The sequence below is a fragment of the Saccopteryx leptura genome, chromosome 2 (genome assembly GCF_036850995.1).
Source record: "Saccopteryx leptura isolate mSacLep1 chromosome 2, mSacLep1_pri_phased_curated, whole genome shotgun sequence".
NCBI classification, from domain to species: Eukaryota; Metazoa; Chordata; class Mammalia; order Chiroptera; family Emballonuridae; genus Saccopteryx; species Saccopteryx leptura.
In genome coordinates, this window is record NC_089504.1 from 324,163,800 (window position 1) to 324,185,350 (window position 21,551).

General features: G+C 52.6%; 1 protein-coding gene across 4 annotated transcripts in view; it reads right to left on the bottom strand.

Moving 5' to 3' along the window:
* The window catches only part of BCAS3 (BCAS3 microtubule associated cell migration factor), a 614,901-nt gene that overhangs the window by 4,638 nt on the left and 588,712 nt on the right, over positions 1 to 21,551 (bottom strand). For all 4 annotated transcript variants that reach the window (XM_066363166.1, XM_066363167.1, XM_066363164.1 and 1 more), the window contains one exon: positions 17,983 to 18,150. In XM_066363166.1, coding sequence (XP_066219263.1) covers positions 17,983 to 18,150 — 168 coding nt within the window. The remainder of the gene's footprint in view (positions 1 to 17,982; positions 18,151 to 21,551) is intronic.

Consider the following 21,551-nt stretch of genomic DNA (forward strand, 5'->3'; position numbering starts at 1 on the left):
GGAAGCATCCCGGACGCCTCCCCACTCAGGAAAAGTATGTCGATTCTGGCCGGTAGAAAAAAGCTAGCTGTGAAAGACGCTGCTCCCCAGGCCTCAGAGCGAGGTAGAGGATGGGGAACACCCCCAGCTAAGTGGCTGAACTCAGACAGAAGGTAACCTTATTGTGACCTCACATCCTCCAGTAATCCTGAGCATCTGGGAGGGGGGGTGCTGGTCTTCCCACCTTGCAGACAGGGAGACCAAGCCGGAGTAGGAAGCAGTCGGCGCTGGGTCCGCAGTCACCGTGAGAGGCAGCGCTGCTGGGGCAGACCCCAGGATCACTCCAGGCATCGCTAAGACTGGCTCCCAAGGCCGCCACACTGGCTCTGTGCAGCATTCCCGCTGACTCTCACTGGAAATGGGCCTGCTATGCCACGGGCCAGGGTAGGCAAGCCACAGGGGCAGGGGGACTATGGCATGAGCAGCAACTAAAAAGAAGGAGCTTTGGCTCTCATCAAATAAGCAAAGGAACAAAGAAGCTACCTCCTCATGCTGCTGCTCTGTTCTATCTGCATGGAGTCTGGCAAAATTCAAAGGTGTCAGAGAGGTAGCTGACCTTGTTAAGAAGCGACCCTGATTACCTGGGCATATATGCCAAGGCTGACCAGGGAGGAGTCATTCTCAGTCTGGGCGAGGAGGTGGGAGCAGGTGCTCACACACACATGGCCCCGCTCCTGGGCTGGGCCATTGGAACGAGGGAGCCTCTCTGAGGTGGTTCCCTCCGCCGTCAGTGGGACAGCGCGGCCCCTTTGCAAAGGCAGCAGCAACACACGGCTTCCTTCACCTGAGGCGGAAGGTGGCCCTTCCCTCTGCAGTGCTGGTCCCCAAGGCGGCTTCATCCTGGGGGCTCTCTTCCCCCCTGGGTACAGACCCTTCCCTCCCTGGAGGCCACCCTACACCTGCAAGGCAAGGGCTTTTAGGGACAGACTGAGTGGAGGCCTCTTTTCATAAATCAGTCACTTACTAAGCACCCTGGTCTTGATTATTCAATTCCCTGGGGAGGAGGTGAAACGCTGAAGACACAGGACCTAAGTGGGTGAGCCCAGGTGAGCAGGAGACCCCAGTGTGTCATGAGGGTCAGAAGTGAAGTCTTACTTTGGGCTTGACCTCCAGGCCTCTTCCAGGCTGGATGGCGATAGGAGCAGATAGCCAGAGACTCTGCTTGGGGGTGCACGGTGGAGAGCCCGAGTCCCAGGACTCAGAGGGGGGCCTGTTTCTGGGGCGTACCAGGGTCCACGGAGCAGTGCTGTGTGCGTGTGTGTGTGTTTGGGAGGAGGGTCCTTGGGACCCCTGGTTCAACCTCTCGGCAGCTCGGGCACTTCCCTCACCACAAAAGGAGCAGCTCCTACTGCCCAGCCTCAGGGGTGCTCAGGGCCCCAGCCAGCCCTGCTCCATGAGCCTCACCGTGTTGCGCATTAAAGGGATTAGCAGAGCACTTTTATTGGGCCCTGGCTGCAGCCGCACACCTCAGTCCCAAGCTAACCACCCCAGTGGCCTGGTGGGTCTAGGATTAGACCTCAGGGCCCCGTCACCCTGCACACGCAGCCCGCCCACTTGGGCAGTAAGAAGGGAGAATGCCCCATCCCCGTCAGGGGCCTGAGAAGGGAGAGGGACAGGGTCTGCCCAGGTTGAGGAGGCAGTTTAGCCGAGTGGATAAGAGCACAAGCTCCAGCCCCCTACCACTTGGGAGACTTGAAGCAAGTTACTCAACATCTCAGTGCCTCAGTTTCCTGCATGTGAGGGTAACAAGGTCTGTTTCCTGGCGTGGTTGTAAGAATTAAGCTGAACAACGCTTCCAGTTAGCAAATGTGAGTTCTGTTACCATTGCAATTGTTTAGTGATTGTGCTTATCCATTGGACCTCAGGGTCCCTCTCTACCTGCCCTCCCCAGCAGGTGTCTCTTCCATCCAGGCCCCCGCCGGCTTGCCCTCCACTGGACCTCAGGGTCCCTCTCTACCTGCCCTCCCCAGCAGGTGTCTCTTCCATCCAGGCCCCCGCCGGCTTGCCCTCCACTGGACCTCAGGGTCCCTCTCTACCTGCCCTCCCCAGCAGGTGTCTCTTCCATCCAGGCCCCCGCCAACTTGCCCTCCATTGGACCTTGCAAAAGATTCTTTTTAATCAAGAAATGGCCTGCAGAGGAAGATGGCAGATATGTGTTTATAGCTTTTTATTTCCCTCCTTGCCTCTTTGTAAATACCCTCTTCTAAGCTGGAAAATAAATTTCCAACCCTGTTGACGTGCATCGATTTTTCCCTCCTGCATCCACCTCCCAGTTCTCCCCTGTCAGCAGAGCCTGTGGTTAAACCCCTGACTTGGGCTGGGCTCAGCGGTACCCCAGGGGAGTCGGTGGTCCCAGGATCCACAGCAGCCAGCCAAACTGCTCCGTCCTGCCCAGCGCCTGGCTGAGCGGAGGTTTGAAAACAGAGACAGTTCCAGTCCCCTTCTGCTGTAAGGGTTCTTGGCTAGGCAGTCAGGTGGGGCTGGGGTCCTCTGACCAGGAGGGTAGGGATCTTCCGCGTCCTCCCTGTTTGGAATACGTGGAGAAGAGACCGGGGCACCATAGGACTGCTGCAAGTTCAGCAGATGGATCCCAATGGGGTCTGCCGTAGGCAATGAACTTTGTCAGCAAGGGGCCTGCCAACAGGGCCTGGGACCAACTGCAAACTGGGCCTTGCAGAGAGAAGGGCTAAGGAGGTGGGGGCTGGCATGCATTCTGCCTGGCTCAGCAGGACTGGCACCTTCCTTGTGCTGAACCAGGATAGATGGCCCAGGTGCCAACTAGGAGGTAGCCCTGGTGGACGCAGCTCTGGGCTGCTTGTCTTACACAGGTCCTGGGCCTGGAAGCTACCAGTCTCTCCTGCAAGGCAGGAGGCAGAGGTCTGTTCAGGGAGATGGAGATAGAAGGCTTCTAGGAGCCCCAGGGCACACTTTTTAGGAGGTTGAAAGGGCAGCATTTAACGGGGAGGCAGCCTGCAGGGGGGGCCACACCCAGCCCACCCCTCTCCACAACCGCCCTGCAGGGCCACCTCAGGCTACACACCTGCCACAAGATGCCAACAGACCAGGGATCGTCCCTGTCCTCACGGAGGGCTAGGGAAGATTGAAGGTGAGGAGGTGGTTCTGTTCCCTTCCCAGGCAAATTTGTGGGAGGAAGGAGAAGGAGAGCAGTTTCTGGAGGCAGAGGAGCTGAGGATGAAAAGGCTCCCCCACATTCAGACCACAGGAACCCTGCTTGGACTGGTGGGCGCTGGGAGCAGGTGAGAAGCAGGGCCAGCCCCAGCCTGGTTATCCCTGGGAGTGACACCTGTGCCCGAGCACAAGGCCCGGCCACTGATGCCACCTTCTTCTGGTGATCTCACTGCACACACAGCCTGGTTGTTTCTGGGAGCGCATGCCTGGCCCGAGTCCCATAGCCTCCCTGCGACATGCGCCTTCCTTCCTGGCTGGAGTCTCTTTCAACCCACAGAGCTCCCACAAATGTGCTTTCTTTCCCCCTGGCAAAGCTCTTGTTCCTGACCCCCCCAGGTACTGAGACCCAGAACGCCACAGAATGAGGCCAAGACCCCATGGTCTGCCCTGCACCCCCGTCCCTCTCCGTTGGACCTGACTGTGTGTGTGTGTGTGCGTGTGTGTGTGTGTGTGTATGTTAGGAGTAGGAACAGAGCATTTGAGTTCCAGGCAGAGCAACTCACTGCCCAGCTCAGTTCCTTCACAGCCTTTGAGCAGCGAACAAGCAGTGACCACAGGCAGGGTACTCAAGAGAGGGCACGCTGGCCTGGCTGAGGCTAGAGCCACTTCTCAGGTACCTCCTCCTACGACAGCTATGACGTGATACCAATCCAGGGCAGGGAAAGACTCGAACCAGAAATGCTGCCACACGGCATTCCCAGAAAGCCCACGTTACCCAAGCCCTCCAAGTCCTGGCTTCAAAGGAGAAGAGGTAGGATCACCCACCCGGACGACCCCGAACAGCACCCCCAGTGCGATGACCTTCTCAATGCCACTTTATCAGTATGACTTTAAGTCCCGACCAAGGCAGAGTATATCCTGTCACAACACATTACACGTGCGGATAGCAGAGGCTGAGCAGACCTGGCTCACGTTTCCCTGGTTCTGAGGTATTTGATAACTCTGGCTGAAGCCATGGTTAAGATCAGCCAGATGCAGGAGCAGCCGTGAGCCGAAACTCCCTGTGGATGGCGAGGAGGGGGAGGACTCTGGTAGGAGGCGGGGAACTCGCGGGAGCCCCAGTCCTGCGGCAGACGTGCTGAATGACCTAGGCAAGTCACTTCACTTCTCATCTGCTTCATCGTCTGTCAGGCCTGAGGGAGGGGCTGCTCTGGCAGCCGCCTGGGTGTGTGAGGCTCTCCAGAGAAAGCGCTGCGAAGGAGCTTTAAGAAGCAGAACACGCATGGAACACGTGTAAAGACCCTGTGATCGCAGCGGCGTCCTGGTTAGAAAACCAGCTTTGCCGTCTCTGGCGCATAGGCAGGCTGAGGCCCCTGGAGACGTGCTCCTCACCCAGGGTGCCCTTTCTAGCTCCAGGGCCTTGGCACCATGCTGGGGGTGGAGCTTCAGCAGATGCCATCTAAGGTGGACTTGGGGCCGGGCAGCCTGGCACTCGGTCTTTGGTGATAGAAAACGCCTGGCCAGGTGCTGTGCTATGACTGCTTTGTGTATTTCTGCGGCTGGGGTGGGGCTGGGTGTCAGTGAGGGCCCCACAAACGCCCACTCAGCATGGCTATGAGGAGACAGGCTTGGAAACTGTCCCGTGGAGCCAGGTGTCTGGCAGCTGGCCTTGGCCTGCCCATTTCCTCAAGTCCAGTCTCGAAGCTCGGACGGCCCCACCCAGCTGCCAGGCGGGCCTTCCTGAGCTGCCCTCCAGGGCTTCGAGACAGCACAGGGGTCTGCAGACCCCAGGAGAGACGCTGCCGGCCTGACGGGATAGAGCCACATCTGGTTCTCATTCGAATGTCCAAACGTAATTAAATTCCCTGCGATGCAGCGGAAGAGTTTGGTAAGATGTGGCTTTCCCCACTTTCCATCAAGGTTAAGAAATCAAAGTCTCTCATTCCACCAGCCGACACACTGTCCTCCCTGTCACCAGTCTGTCCTACTCTGCAAAGGCAACGGCCCGTACTCTGACCTGTTTTCTAGGGCTGATGCTGGGGCCCAGTGTGGGACACACAGAGCCCCATGCCCCCACGGTCCCACTTACCCACCTGAGAGGATTAACAGCTGAGGCCAAAACAGCAGGCTCACGGCTGAGCAAGTCAGTGCACGGTAGCTGGGGGGGGGGGGGGGGGGGTGCGGGGAGGCGAGTGGCCTGAGGAGACAGCTGCTGCACCCTGGCTCTCGCAGTGACACCAGCGTCCTCCTTCCACTGCCTCCACTAGATGTGAGGCACCTGTGACACCCAGCCAGGATCCCTCCCCTCTTTGAAGCCCCCCACTACAGAACGCACTCAGAGTTACAGTTCTGGAGTCTCTGGCCCAGCTCTATGGCCCTTCGGTGGGAAATGGAGGTTCCCACAGTCAGGGTGGGTTGAGGCAACCCCCCTGCACCTCGCACCATCTCACCTTGCAGCCCCCCCCCCCCAACAAACCTAGGAGGGGAGGCCTGAGAAATGCTGGAGGAACGGAGGAGAAGGCCAGGAGCAGCGCCCGAGCCCTCTCGAGCAATCCCTCGGGCCCTGCGTCTCGCAGGGTTGCCGGTCCTTTCTGGCCTTTCAGGGCTCTGACCCAGTTCACAGGCAGCAGGGGCCCAGGTGCGGCCCTGCGAGGAGGGGCAGGGAGCCTTGCTCGACCGAAGGGAGGCTTGTGCCTCCTCTCAGCCTCCAGAACGTCCCCTAGACTGGCCACTTTTTCCAGCTTCCATTCCCAACTGGGTATCTTCAGTTTATGGCTTCTTTTTACTTCGGGATTTATGGCTTTCATGGTAATGGGTTCCATTCTGCTTCCTCTATGCCTAGTTTTCTAATTATTGTAGTGCCAGCTTTATGGGAGTTTCTTAATAAGTCAGGATATTTTCCCTTTAGAAGCAAACTGTCCTGCGAGTTAATGACTTATAGGGGGTGTGGATGCCACCCAGAGACAAACGGCGGCTGGGGAGGGGAGGACGAGGGTGTAGGGGGAATCTTCTAGATTAAATAGAGCTGTGTGGGGGTCCCTTTAAGAATCTTGGCCAGCTGCCGTGCCAGAGTCTCCCATACTGATCACCAGCATCCTCACCAGAGCTAGGACCACATCAGGCAGTGCACATGGCACTTCTGTGCCACAGAACGCCCACCCAGGCCCGAGCACATGCACACGCACACGCACACGCACACACACGCTGGTGTGAACCCACCAATCCCAGCATCACTGACCTGGCTCTGAATAGCAATCATTTTGTGAACCTGGTTCCAAATGGTAAACTTTAGCTTAGTCATGGATTTAATTTAATTTCTTAGTGGCATTAATGCCAGGCCCATGTGTTTGGTACCTCCTCTCAGTAAAGGAAGTTTTAAGGAAAGTAATCCAGTTCTCGGTCCAGTTGTCCTCGAGGCCAAGTCTAGCAAAGAGAATGGTGGCGGTGAGGTCAACGTCTCTGTTGCCCCCCGTCAGGGTCCCAGCCTGTGCCCTCCAACACACACCCTGTGGCGGGGAGAGGAGCACTGGCCTCAATTAATGGCCGTGGTGCCGCCTGTCCAGATGGAAACGCTGGCGGAGGCCGGGTGTGCCTTTGTGCTCTGTTCGCAGACTGGCTGCTGGTGCCGGGGCCCTATTCATTATTCAATTCAGCCAGCTCAGAAGAGCCTTTCCATTTGCTCCTCCAGGAGGAATAACAAATCTAGAAATGCAATTCCACTTTGGTGTATTAAGATATTGATTTGCCTGTCGAGTGGAAGTGCATTTGTTCTGTCAGCTGTCCCATGGGTAGGAAGGGGTTAACCAAATGTTTATCACAAGGCTGGCTTCAGAGTTGAAAGTAATGTGATCAGTAATGAATTTTGTGTTACATTAGGTTGTATAAATGGACAGACAAGCGCAGACAACAAGTGGCCAGGAGTCGGGGCTAATCTAATGATGTAAAAATAGAGACAGCACCAATTATACTAGGGGCCAGCTCCAGGCTCCTGCAGGGACTGCAAATGAATAGGTACAAATCAAATTACTCACTAATAGACGCACTACAAGAGGGGCAGTCAATGGTAAGTGCATTAGAGCCTAGTGACCTCTCTGCTCTGCACAGCAGAATCCGAAAATTTGACTTCCATCTTAAAAGTGGGGGGCAGGGACTGAGATTCTCAAAGAAACTCTTGTTGGGTGAAGAACAGCAACTACTCCCATCCCAAACCAGTCAGTCCCACTGCCAGGAGGTGTCTCCTGTCTGCGCTGACCTCTCGCCCCCACTCCAATGCCTCCTACGGCCTGGGCATCGGGGCTCGGGAGACAACCTCTTCAGGGACAAAGAGCAGTGGGACAAAGCTTCTGCTAGTGGCAAGGACAGGAAGTCACATACCAACACACTGGACAGCCACGTGTCTCTTAGAGGTGGCGTTTTTTACTGCTACATCAAGGGCTGTGTCTGCATTAAAAATAAAATATTTTGCCTGACCTATGGTGGTGCAGTGGATCAAGTGTTGACCTGGAATACCGGGGTCACCGGTTCGAAACCCCTGGCTTGCCAGGTCAGGGCACATATGAGAGGCAACTATTATGAGTTGATGCTTCCTGCTGCCCTTCCCCCCTCCCCACCTTTCTTCCTCTCTTCTCTCTCTAAAAATCAATGAATAAAATCTTTAAAATATAAAATATTTCTTTACAGGGGATCACAACGCGGAGCTGGAAGAGAACAGTAGGGCTGGGCGCAGGGGATCCCGCCTGACCGCTGAGAGCTCTGCAGCATGTTCACGGTCATCCCAGCACAGCACAGCGAGGGATTTGCATATTTCTCACTGGGCTAACCTGGTGTCTGTCATCCCTCTAGTCCTCCTCCCACTCCTGCCTCCTGAGCGCCCGCCTGCAGCCCAGCCCAGGGCAGGGAGCAGGGAAGGGTGTGGAAGTAGAGACAGCATCCTGGGTAGCCAGCCCCTCAGGTTTTCTTCCACCTCTTGGATGTAGAAACCGAGCCTGAAGTTCAAAGCTGTTTGGCGGTGCGGCTGGGCTGCTTAAACAAGGACCACGGAGACGTGCTCAAACGCATGAACTGTATGCTCATATTCAGCTCTTAGTGGCTCAGGGGATGAATAAAGTATGAAACCAAAGACTCTCCAAGCCTTCCAAGAACCCAGCCCATGCCCGGATGGAGGTGGAGGAGCTGGTAGGCTTAGCTTCCCCCACTACCCCTAAGGCCTGCACCAGTCAACACACATCAAAGTGGAGATGTCACGCTGGTCCTGACCAACTGGAGCCTGGAGATGATGGTAACGTGCCAGTAAAACGAGCACGGGGGTGGGGGCGGGGGGGCCGGAATGGAAAAAGTCATCCTAAACAAATGGAGCAACTGGATGCCGGCCTCCCCAAACTCAATTAGGCATACGGAGGGGTGGGCTCACAGGCTACGGAGCTACACTAAATAAAACATATGTGGGGGAAATCGGGGAGGTCTGTGAAGCCTGGTGTTGCGGGATTGTGGCAGTAAATTAAAAAATGTTTTACGCAGTGGGCCTGCAGGCCCCTGGGGGCAGGGGTGGGATAGGGAAAAAGCGGACAGGAAGGAATCACCCAATGTCAGGGGCTGGACAGTTGATTCCGGTGTGGGTGCTCAGAAATGCCCCCTCCTGTTGAGTGCGAGCGGACTGGCACATCGTGGCTCTCTCGGTATGGTGTGTGCCTTTGCTCTAAAGCTGAGGCTCTGGATTCCTACAGGGGCAGGGGGTTGCTTCCAACTTTTGTTTCTATGTATATGTGTGTCTTGCCTCTGTTATCAGCCACCAGAACTGGGGGTGGTCCGCATACCTCAGCCCATCTTCTGAGGCAGGGGCAGAAGTGAATGATGGGTATTTTATTTAACCACCCATGACTGCGTTCAACTTTGTTCAGATCTCACACCTCACAGAAAGGTCAATGGTTAAAGGTGAATTCTCTGGCAGAGGAGGAAGAACAGAGAGAAATCCTCCCCTTTGTTAACCATTTACCTACGTTAATACCTTCAGAAAAGGGCCCTTATCTGGGGGTCCCACTGCCCTCCCCAACCCTTTTATCCAAGTCTCCACATTTTCCACAGGAATTCCTGTTTCTCTGTTGAGGGGACTCTGAAGGTTCACCAGTGAAGTCACACTGGCACTTCCTCCTTTGTTGACAGAAATCAGAATATTTTGGTTAAAGAGTTCAAAGTAGACTTTGGGCAACTACAAAATGTGCAGAGGAGAAAGGGAAAAAGAGAGAGAGAAAGTATCTTGAATCAGATTTGAGAACTGGTCAGAGAGTTGCAAACATGTCTTTTAAATACAGTAATTTTTCCCATTGCTCTGGTTGGCTATCATTTACCTCTTAGGAGCCACAAAATCCCATCCAGTCATTCAACAAACATTAATGGGGCTCAGCTTGGTTCTCATCCCAGTGCTGGATGCTGGGCATGGAGAAGGCAGATGGTTAGAGGTAACAAAGACGAACTGGACTTGATCCAAGGAACTGGAATTGGGTTAAGTACATAGCATGGGCAGTATGTCTGAGGGAGGGGCTGAGGGACCACCAGAGCTGAGCCCTCCCCCAGCGGCATGGAGGAGGGAACCAGCCATTGCTAGTTAATGGGAAGGGGAAGAGATGCTATTTGTCTGGGGCCGAGTGACCAGAGAGTAGGTGATGCAGAAGCTCAGAGGAGACAGAGAGGGCCTTTGGCTGCATGGTCAGAGAAAGCTTTGCAGCGGAGCTTGGTCTAAAAAGGTGACTGCGCAGAGGGGAGGCAGCAGGTACTTTAACAGAGCCAGGTGAGCAGGGCACGTACTGGAGATGACAGGTGAGTATGCCTGCATGAAGGTGGTGGTGGTGAAATATGGATAAGGCTTACTGTGGGAGGGGAAGTGGGAGATACGGTTGGAAAGGAAGGTGAGGAAGGCCTGGAAGAGACTTGAAATATCACGGCGAGGAGCGGGGGCTGTCATATGTGGGCCTGGGTACATTGTGAGTAGAGAAATGGGACAATCATCAGAGCAGGCCCTAAAAGTGAGAGCCCCTTCCTCTTCTGGGGTCCCCTCCTATTTTGAATAAAGGGTAAAAGTAATTAATACGCCCTTTTGACCAGGTGAGACTGATAGGATATGCCCAAAGCATAGAAGCCATTTGGGAGGTGGTGGCCATTATTATACCATTGAGAGGAATGGATGAGATGACATGTATTAGGTGCTTAGTACAAGGTACAGTGGCCGGGACGTAGTAGGTGTAGTAGGTAAACACTGACTAGGTGTACTGGTTTTCCTGTCCCATGGTGTTAGAAATGGAACCGAGAAAGGGAAAGAAACCTGCCCAAGGTCACAGGCTTCCCTCATTTCCTGATGAGGACTTCTAAACGCCACTAAAAAGAAACACAAAACATTCTTCCCAATGGCCACAGCTGGGTGCTGGGAACTGCTAGGCCTCTCAGATTTGGCCTTCCCTCCCCATGACGAGCCGCTAGGAGCAGGCAATCTGACACTGAACTGAGACGCAAATAGCAACCCCAGCAATGCCACCCCTTTCCCCAGGAGCGGCTGCTCCCTTCCACCCCAAGCAGGGGTGCTGTGGCCTGCGGGTGGCACTGGGCTCTACGTCTAGGTGCGCTCGTGCTGCTGGGACTTACTCCGTCCTCCCACCCTCAGCCATCATGGCATCTGTTACTGGGCAGTTTGTACTTTCGTGTTCAGATCCTGGAAAGAGCATGGCCTGTGGCAGGGACCGATCTGGGTTTCTGCTTGGCCCAGCTCCCTTAGCTGGCACCCCCTCAGCGGGCGGCCAGGGAGAAGCTGACCCCCGGTCAGCACTGCTGCCGCCTCCAGGACTTCACTCTCTCTGAGGGCAGGAACCCACCTTTCTCCTCCTGCAGACCTTCTGCCCGGTGTGGAGGCAGACGGAGGTGCTTGCACACAGCCTGCCCGCTGCCACCCGGACAGATGGTGCGGCCCACTGAGAAGACGAGGAGAGCGCTTTGCAAGGTGCTGCAGAGAAAGGCACATTCAAGGGCCCACTTTGGTAAAACAGGAAAGAGACCTAAGTGACTGGCTACGTTGCTTGGATGACCGTGTTTGCCTGACAGTAGGGACGTCTAAAAGACGAGAGCATTAATTCACTGCCCTGATGCTTGCAGTGGTTGTCACCTGATCATGTGGCACCTGGAGATGGGAACCCCTACTGGAAATGTAGCCTGAGCATGAAAATGCCCCCAGCCCTCCACAGGGGGGCAAGAGGAGTTCCCAGGACCACTGGAAGAGCTAGTCTAGAGGTAGGAAAGAGGGTCCCCACACAGGTTATTTGCTTTGGGACATACATCTGGTCACTTCCAGTACTGAGAGCTAACATTTATTGAGAGCTTCATTCCTGCAGTCCTGAAACGGAAGATGTTATTAGTGCACACACACAGTGCTGTTAGCTCATCTCTTGCAGACCATGAGCAAGCAACAGACATTTGCTAACTAACTTATAAATCTTGACCATTTAAAAACTGCATAATGTTACAAATGTGCTTTTCCTGTTAAAAAGGAAAAAATATTCACAGCCCTTTCAATAAGTAAAATAAGTTTCTGACAGAAGAATTTGGAAGACCTTTAGTTGAAATAATCTTACAGCCTTTTCTGCTGAGTAATTAATACACATACAGGAAAACTCAGAGGGCTTAGCAGAATAAACTAGAGTATTGGTTTCCAAACTGTAACTGTCAAGTCACCAATGGACTATGAAATCAGTTCAGTGGGTCATGACCACATTTCATAAAACTGAAATAAAATGGAAAGTACTAGAATGCACTGCTTAGAATATCATTTTGTGAAATTTTATATATTTAGGTAAGGCAATCAATGTCTTTCTTTTTTTTTAAATAATTTATTGATTTTTTGTGAGAGAGAGGAGTGAGAGAGAGAGACAGAGAGAGAGAGAAGGGGGAGGAGCAGGAAGCATCAACTCCCATATGTGCCTTGACCAGGCAAGCCCAAGATTTTGAACCGGCGACCTCAGTGTTCCAGGTCAACGCTTTATCCCACTGCGCCACCACAGGTCAGGCCAATCAATGTCTTTCTGACAGAAGGTAGGAGGCCAAGATTGAGCTCACAGTAGAATCCCTAAGAGTAAGTGCCCCTGGGCTAGAACAGCGCCTGTTAAAGAGAAGAGACAAAAAAGAGGATGCCTCTTTTCTGCTATTGGTGCCATGATGGTAAAGAAGAATGAAGCGGTGTTTCCAGGACTACAGGAAGCCACAGTCACGGGGAAGAGATGGTCCCTCTTGACCTTGAAAAGTGACTTAGTGAGCTCTTAAGAGTTAACAATAGCCTGGCCTGTGGTTGCGCAGTGGATAAAGCGTCAACCTGGAACACTGAGGTCGCCGGTTCAAAACCCTGGGCTTGCCTGGTCAAGGCACATATGGGAGCTGATGCTTCCTGCTTCTCCCCTCCCCCCCAATCTCTCTTTCCTCTGTAAAAATGAATAAATAAATAAAAATCTTAAAAAAAATGAGTTAACAGCAGCCAAAGGAGGCGGCTTGAGACAGAGGTGTCAGGAATTCTTTCAACAGCTGATCAGGACCTGGGACTTAGGCGTGGGGCTCTTGCTATTGGATGTGAGAGAAAGCAAAAAAGAAAGACAAGGTTTAGATCAATAGTAATGGAAAGAGTTAAAGTCTAAAGAGAAAATGTATTTAATCTGTATCCAGGTATTTTTTTAAAAAATCTTTTTGGTATTAGGTTACATCTTTACCTAGACAGAAAACAACTGGAAAAAGTAAATGCTTTGCTTATTTTAAAACTTCTATTTTTCTAGAAAAGGCAATTTTGAAAGGAATGTCCGCTAAGCAGGAATTAGTCAAGTTATTCTGAGGGGGGGGGGGGGGTGATGGAGAGGGGCGGGGCTGTGGGGACGGCACTCCAGGCGGAGGGCGAAGCCTGTGCGGAGGCCTGGCAGGCAGGGAGAGCACGTGTGCTCAGAGACCCTCGGGAGCTCAGCGCGGCCCGCGCCTGCGCAGAGCCACGAGAGAGGGGTCTGGAGAGAGGGCAGCAGCTGGTCACGGAAGGCTCTGCACACGATGAGATGGGGTGAACCTGGGAGAAGGACAGGGCTCGGGGAGAGGAGTTCAGTTTGTGGAGATGTGGAGATGTCATCAGGTGACTGTCTAGATGATTCTGGAGACCATGAGGGAGAAGATAACTGGCGGATTATTTGGAAGTTATCAGTTTGTAGCTGGTATTTGAGGCCACAGTAGCAGAGACTGGCCTGTACGGAGGGAGAAGAAGAGGGCCAGCCTAGGGCCTGGAGAAATACACTGCAGGGCAACAGAGAAGGAGAACCCAGAATAGGAACTGAGAAGTGGCTGGAGGCAGAAATAAAACTAGGAAAGTGTAGAAACAAGCCCTTTGAGGTCACAGGGTGTGGCTCCCAGGGCCGGCATTGGGGTAAACCAGTGAGTGGCTGTTGTGGTTGGGCGGTCTAGGGGCAGGGAACTCAGGGGAGGGGAAGGTTGTTCAGGGACGTGTCGGGGCCGAGTGCAGGAAGTTAACAGGTTTCTCAAATGATGACCACCGTTTCCCGAGACTCAGATAAGGGGGTGGGGTGAGAGATTTGGGAATGGGCACTTTGAAACAGTGCCCAGGAAGAAGGACAGAGGTTGATTTTAAGATGAGGAACTGAGCCAATGTACCTATCATACTAAATAGCATTTAAGTCATACTAAATAATTAGCAACAATATGAAAAAAATAAATAAATAAAATACTAACTCTTAGGGGACCAGAGGTCTGGGGAACATTTCTAAGGGAATGAAAATAGGCTACAAGCCACAGCACTCAGCAGGGGCTGTGAGAACGGCTAACACCGAGGTTGAATGTAGAATTCATTCATTCTGTACACCCACCACGTGCCAGACACTGTTCTCGGCTCTGGTTTCTGCTGCAAAAGATGGGGTGAACCGAGACTAGAGGGAGAGGCCAGTAGGAAAATAGAGAAGGTCTGCCAGGGCTCCCCGGAGAGGAGAGACCATACGTTTGTAGAGGCGCCAATTTGAACAATTGGTTTTCCTCAGCAACCTACATGTATGAGCAGAGTTAGACTGACCTCAATTTGGACTTCTGCTGAATGAGGATAATGGAAGCATAAACAGGGGAAAGGGGGTGTGATGATATTAGCAGGAAAGCAATCCAGCCGGTTATTTTAGAGCTGGACTTGCAAATCGCACATGTGATCTTAATTAGACAACTGGTCAGAAGCCCTTGTGGAAGCCAGAACTAACACCTGCCTCATACGTTAGCCGTGTTTTAAAACAGACCTTCTCCAACTTTAACGTGCATAAAGATCTTGTTAGCCTGACCTGTGGTGGCACAGTGGATAAAGCATTGACCTGGAATGCTGAGGTCACCGGTTCAAAACCCCGGGCTTGCCTAGTCAAGGCACCTATGGGAGTTGATGCTTCCTGCTCCTCCCCTTCTCTCTCTCTCTCTCACTCTCTCTCTCCTCTCTATAAAAATGAATAAATAAAATCTTTTTAAAATGTTATATAAAAGATCCTGTTAAATGCAGGTGCTGATTCAGTCAGGTGGCGTGGGGCCTGAGATTCTGCATGTGTAGTCAGCAAGCAGGTCTGGATGGTGGTGTGGGGTCACAGATCACTCTGAATAGTGAGGTTTGAAAAGTTTTTGCACCTGGCCAGGTGGTGGCACAGTAAATAGAGCATCACCCAGGGACACAGAGGACCCAGGTTTGAAAACCCTGAGGTTGCCAGTTTGAGGATGGTCTCATCTGGCTTGACCACGGGCTCACCAGCTTGAGTGCAGGGTTGCCGGCTTGAGCCTGGTATCATAGACATGACCCCATGGTCATTGGCTTGAGCCCAAAGGTTGCTGGCTTGAACCCAACTGGCTTGGCTGAAACCCCTCCCCTCCAGATCAAGGCACATATGAGAAAGCAAACAATGAACAATTAAGGTGCTGCAACTACAAATTAATGCTTCTCATCTCTCTCCCTACCTGTTGATCTGTCCCCCCCCCCCCTTCACACACTCAGGAAAAGGAAAGGTTTTGCTATACACTGGGGGAGAACTGATTTGCCCTATGGTACAGCTTACCAGTGGGGTGCTGGAGTAATTAATAATTCTGTAAGCTGATAGCACATTCTCTAGAATTCTGCTAGACGATTGACATTATGTTGGTAGCTTGAAATTATGATTTTACACTCTGGAAATCCCCAAATGCTACAAATCAGGGCTTTCCTGTTTCCCTTTCGAGAGCTGGGTGTTAAATATTTACCAGCACACCTCCAGCTAAACCTGTAGAGTAGTGAGGCATGCTGTATACTGGGCTGCAGTATCAGGGGGTCAAGAGAGCATGCTCCATTCATACCTTGATAAAAGGCCAGCAGTCCTGGTGACTATACTAAACAAAGTGCCTCCTGTAAGACACTACATGGACTTGTCATTTCTGGTGCCCCAGGGTATGTAACAGGGCACTGGATATCATCCTATCCTATGAGCCACCTAGAGAAGAAGCAGGGTTGGGGGTGAAAGAGAGACCGAGAGGCTGCTATGGGCCAAGGGTGACTTGCTGGGAATTCTCACCCACTATGCACTGTATTTCCCTGGCTGTCTCTGGACAGCAAGCTGACGCTGGCATGGGGGGTGCCTGGCGCCCTTTCCAGACCAGGGGCTGCACCGCCAGGCTGACACTAATGTGGAAAGCGATTTTCACAATGGCAGAGGGAGACAGGTTCACTCCCATAATTCCTGCTATACTTGCTGGCCCTTAAAACTGAGGCAGAGTTTTTAAAAAAGATAAAATAGACATTTACTATAGTCATAAATGACCCCTTTCGATGACTGTTGGGGAGGAAAATAAAATACCTCTGCTCAGAAAAGGCATCTCCTCTTTTTGACCCATGGATCGTGCAGTTTTAATTTCCTCTCTCATTTTTTTTTTTAAATTTTACAAACCTACTTAAGGCCACAGAGTCCCTCCTGAATCCCTCAGCTGTCTGGCAGATGAATTGCTGCCAGTCTTATTCAGGTTACTAACTGTGCCAGGCTGAAGTCCCCAGCCCTGACTGAGGGCACCTTCAGGTCTGCTCGCTGGATGACGCTGAGGGGCTCCAAGAGGCTTCAGAGGACAGCTGAGCCAGCGCTGCCCTATCCCCTGGGAGGGCGGCTCCTGGGCAGGGAGTCCAGTGACCCCCGGGCTCCAGGGATGCAGGAAAAAAAAGGCTGTGCTCCGAGTGAGGTTCAGAAAGGGAAAAGTTTTCCTTGCCTTGGCCAGCTTCCAAGGAAAATGGTGACAGCCCCAGTAATTAGCAGGGCTGCTCCTCATCTGTGGATCCAGGCGGGAGAACAATGGCATGATGACCTACTATGCACAAGCTGGAGAGCTTTCTGGTGGGGAGAGTGATGGTGTGCACGTGTCTGTGCACACATATGCGCGGGGGAGGGGGCCATGGCTGCAGCAGCTTCCAAGGTCCACATCGCTTTCCTTCCAGGTGGAAGGGGTGGGGGGCTGGCCCTCAAAAATGGTTGTCTCCAGTGACCTGACAAGGCACTTCTGTACCTCCAGTTCAACTGCTTCTCCCCCTCTCTTGCATCCATTCTGTTTGTTTGTCAAGGACACAAGCACCATGGGCAGGCACAAAGCTAGCACTGTGGGGACAGAGGTGAGTACAGTGTCTCTAAATCCTTAGTGTAGGAACACAGGGGCTAAATGGGATGGGGAAGAAGAGAAGGGAAAGCCTACTGTTAGGGTCTTTAAAAAACCCTAACAGGGTCCAAGAGGATCCGCCAGGGAGTGAGACTGTGTGATAATGTCAGGCATTTCAAGTCCTGTTGCAACACTTGACTCTCTACATCTAGCTGGTCCCAATTCCTGCCGCAGGCTTATAAGGTCCTCCAGTCTGGGATCCTCCTTCCAGGGAGGCACACGGAACAGGGGTGGGGCCGTTCACAATAAACACGAGCAAGAGCAGGAGGGCCTGCAGCCAGGATCTGCTCAACCCAGCAGAGTTCCTGCTGACCTTGGAAAGCAGGGAGAAGCCTGTGGGACAGTCTTTCTCAAGCATAAAAACCGGGCTAGATCAGTCACCAACAGCAGAGGTATCTAGACGGAAGAGGGGCTTTGGGAAGAAGAGAGCAGGCTGTACTGTAACTGTGGAGATGAAGAGGTCTTTCCTAAGTGCATGCTCTGCGCGTGCATGCACATGCAGGTGTGCGTGCGTGCGCGTGTGCACCTGTTTGCTGGGGCAGGGCTCACCCATCACCTCACCTAAGGATGTCTTCTGACTACTCTATGGATGGGAAAAGCCACCCCAGGCCCCCGCTGCTGGATCCTCTCAGAGCCAAGGGCGAAAGGCGGCATAAGAGGAAGCCTTCTGGCGGCTCAAACCGTCTCTGCCGGCTTTGTGCTTGTTCCTCCCCAGGCGGCAGTCCCCCCCCCCCCCCCCCCCAGTACTTGCCCATCCCTAAAGCCTCCAACATGACAGAAGTGCCTCAGGGCTGCTGAAATCCTCAGCGACTCCAAGGTTGTCCCTTCCCCTGGACAAGGTGTCCTCCTGGGAGCCACTTGCAGAACACATTCGTGTTTATTACAACACTTTAGTATGCCATTACTCCCCCGAGGAGGGGTCAGTTCTGCTGGGAACTCCCCTTTACATAGGGTTTCCCGTTACTAGAAACTTCCACAATGGATGGCAATCAGAGTGCTAACTAAAGAAACAAATGGTTAAAAGAAACAAACACCCTCTCCCACCAAAGAAGCTTCATACCAGCAGGCGCCAGTTGTAACCAAGTCAGGCTAGGAGTGTGGTGCCACCTTTACCTGTTCCGGATCCCACGACGTCCCGGCTGGGCGACTCGGCCATGGCGTCGGCAAGCCGCTCCCGCAGGCCCTCCTCGGTGTGCTCCATGGAGGACATGTGCCGGAGCCCGAAGCCCTCGGGCCAGCTCCCACACACCTCCAGCAGGGTCACACTCCGGTCCAGGGTACCTGCAGCAGCACACAGGGGACATCGGAGACTGAGTCCACACTGTCAGAGGCTATTCTTTCTGTCTACCCAGCGCCAACGACCTGCCCCACCCAGGGCCCAGTTTAGCTCTTCCACAGGAAGGATGAAGGAGAGAATACTACCCAACACGAGCGTGGAGGGCAGGAAAAAACCAGCCTGTGCCACTGGCCAGAGCGCAGACCTCCAGGACGCCACTGCCACATGGTCGGGTGCATAGTTTTTCAACTGTTTTCTGAGTAGCTATAGGGTCCTTCAGAAGTCTTTGGCGACTGTTCAGGAACTAGGTCAAGGGCAGGGAACCGCCATCCCAGGTTCAACCAAAACACCTCCCCTTTTCTCCATTTGATACCATAGGGCTCCCTCTTCCAATTCATTTCAAACAGGGATTATAAAGCTTACCCTTTAAAAAGAACTTTCTAGACCATTACACCCTATAACCTCTGCCACACCTCCTCGATTTACATTCGAACTCCAGAGAACTTGTGGCCCAAAATACAACAGCATGGTTGTGGCAGGCTTGGTTCATGAGCTCTGATCTCTGCAATTACAATGTAATAACTACAGATATGTACGGTGCCACGCAGGTACTGGAACTATGGGGGGAAGACTTTGTCACAGATAGGACTGTCTAGCCACTAGGCTGTACACCTGAAATGAACACAAAAAATACTGGATGTAAACTGTCATTAAAAAAATAAAAAAGAACTCAGATCTCCGATGCTCAGTGTAGAACTCATTCAGTTCCATCGCTCCAGTTTCCCAGCCTCCTGAGGACTGCACAACCACGGCACAGTTTCGGGGGATGTCAGCAACAGTTGGGTGACAGCATCTTTAGCAAAGATCTTCCCTTAATCTGAAGCTGCTTCAAAATTCCAAAACATACGTGGCGCTCTGCTGAATGCCAAAGTTAGGTTTTACACGCAAGATCACTTCAAAGTCTCCATTTAAATTATTCTACTTTATTATACAGCAAGTCTTCTGTGAAAGCTTATTTCATCTACTCTCTCTTGGAAGGAGATTACAGTCATGCTCTGTTGCTTTAAGCACATACCATTTCCCCAGCGATTAGGTAACCGAATCCACTGCATTTATTGGGCTTGGTTCCTGCCAGCATCAGGAAGATGGGGGAAAAATGCAAATGCCAATGTTTCCCCAAGTTAAAAGTACACGCAACACACACTCTTTATCAGGCCTTGCTTCTCTTCTTTGATCAGCAGTCAGAAACTATCTTCCCTCGGCAGTTGGGACTGGGCAGCATCAGCCCACACTCTCTGCCAATGACAGGTGGTAATAGAGAGGGTGCGAGCCCCAGGCCCGGCAGGCGGCCCTGCCTCTGATAATGGCCCAAGCACTGAGGTGATAACCGTTAGTAAACACTCCGACAGCCTGTGACTCCATACATCAGCAAAGAGGGCCAGATAATCCCGAGCTCTCCTGACCAGACAAAGGCCCTTGGCCAGCCCGCTGGGATTTATATGTGTGGCAAGGGTCACCACTGGCTCCTGAATGTCATCAGCCAACTTGGGCTTTGATTTATCTCTTGCCTAATTGTGGGGTAGGTTCCTGGTGCTGGGAGGGCAGCAGCATCTGTAAATGCATGCCCCTGAGAAGAGGCCCGCCATGGCGGCTGGGCGTGGGGGGTCAGCTTTTCAGGTAGAACACCGAAGTGGGGAGATGCCCAGTCTCACCTTCTCCCTCACCCAGCAGGGTCAGGATGTGGTCTGGGAGTGAGATGCTGGGCAGTGGGGGTGGGGTGCCCTGAGTGTCCGCCCTCCAAGGGCCTGCTCTGTGCTGGAGTCAAGCACTGGCAGTGCCAAACCCAGAGCCAACACTCAGCCAGCATTGGCAACAGCCCAGAGGTGCCCCGTCCCCAAGGACACATGGGGACCGACGGCCTAAGTTTTTGATTCTATGACCCACTCACTAAGTGATGTTAGGCAAGCCCGCTCTATCTACTTTTTCTATCTCTGAAGTGGAACTAATAACTCTTTGTCTTGTCCCCAACCAGGGAAGAGATAAGGGAAGGCTCCTTTTGGGAGTCCATGCTCCCAACCGCTGCCCCACGCTTAGCTGACAAGACCAAGATCTATAGCATCATCGTTTCTGTGAAGGCTCTGCCTGGGAAATCTACACTTGGTGACTTCCCGAAGAGGGGATGAACAATAAAACGCGGGCGTGCCTCCTCCCTGTCCATTCAGGACTGAGGTGGCTGCTTTCTGGGATCAGAGGTGTCCCAGAGCGTGGGGAAGGGAGGGAATGGCCCTTCTTTTCCTCAGTTCAGAAGAGCAGGATGCCTGCTTCCAGAAAGGGGCTCAATTAGTGTTGGTTCACACTGTGCTTAGTGGTCAGGGCGGGTAGGCTCATAGGAGGGCCAAGAGGAACATCGGAAGCCAAACATCAGTAAGCAAACAAAAAAATCCTGCAAGATGTCATAACAAGAAGGGTTCAGGTGAGAGGGAGGGCCTGGTCCACCACACACCACAGGTGGTAAAGGCCAGAGGCATCTGCAATAATTTTGAGACAAAGCAATGGTATACAGGAGAAAAGAATCATGAGCTAGTGGAGAAATGGAAATAGACCTGAATTCAAATACACAGGCTTTACCCTGTACTAGCTGCATGGCTCTGGTCAAGTTCTTTACCTTTCTGAGCCTCTGATTTCTCATCCATAAAAATGGAAAAGCAATACAGTCCTGTAGGGCTGATGTGAGGATAGCATTCAGTAAATGTAAGAGGACCAGGCGCATGGTGAGGGCTCTGCACGTCATGGGTGAGCTCACATACATGTGAGTAGTAACTACATGTAACTGTGCTACTCGGAGCACCGTCATACATTTTCACCATCACAGTGATCCTGAGAGGTGATACAGGCAGCACTCTAGTTTCTGAAGCTCAGTCTCCAAGTGGAAGATCTGGATCACAGGCTCCTAATTCTCAGCTTGGAGCTTCTTCTGTCAGCTCCGCTCCCCGGAGCTGCCCATGTGGTGGAGAACTGTTAGACGGAGAAATCACCTGTCTTCCCTAACTTGTTCTGAGAACTCTTGTCACCTTCAACCAATGCCTTTAAAAAATCCTTCCCACTTCCAACCAGTCCAGGTTCTTCAGAGGATTGTGGTAATGTTGATGAGTCATGCTGCTACTGGATGGCCCACGGGAGAAAAACCACTGATAGAAAATCTGTTCTCCTTCAGTATGGGTGCTGACAGGAACCCATCAGAGGGTAGGAGGCTGGGGATACAAAGACTGCTCCGCAAAGGAGCATTTGATCGTTTCTACCATCTCGAGAAGTCACAGAAAAGATACAATTAGTGGTCTTGTGTCTTGTGCTAGGAGTCCTGGCAGAGGCTCTGCAATGCCCGCTTCCTGGCCTGGCCTTCCACCCC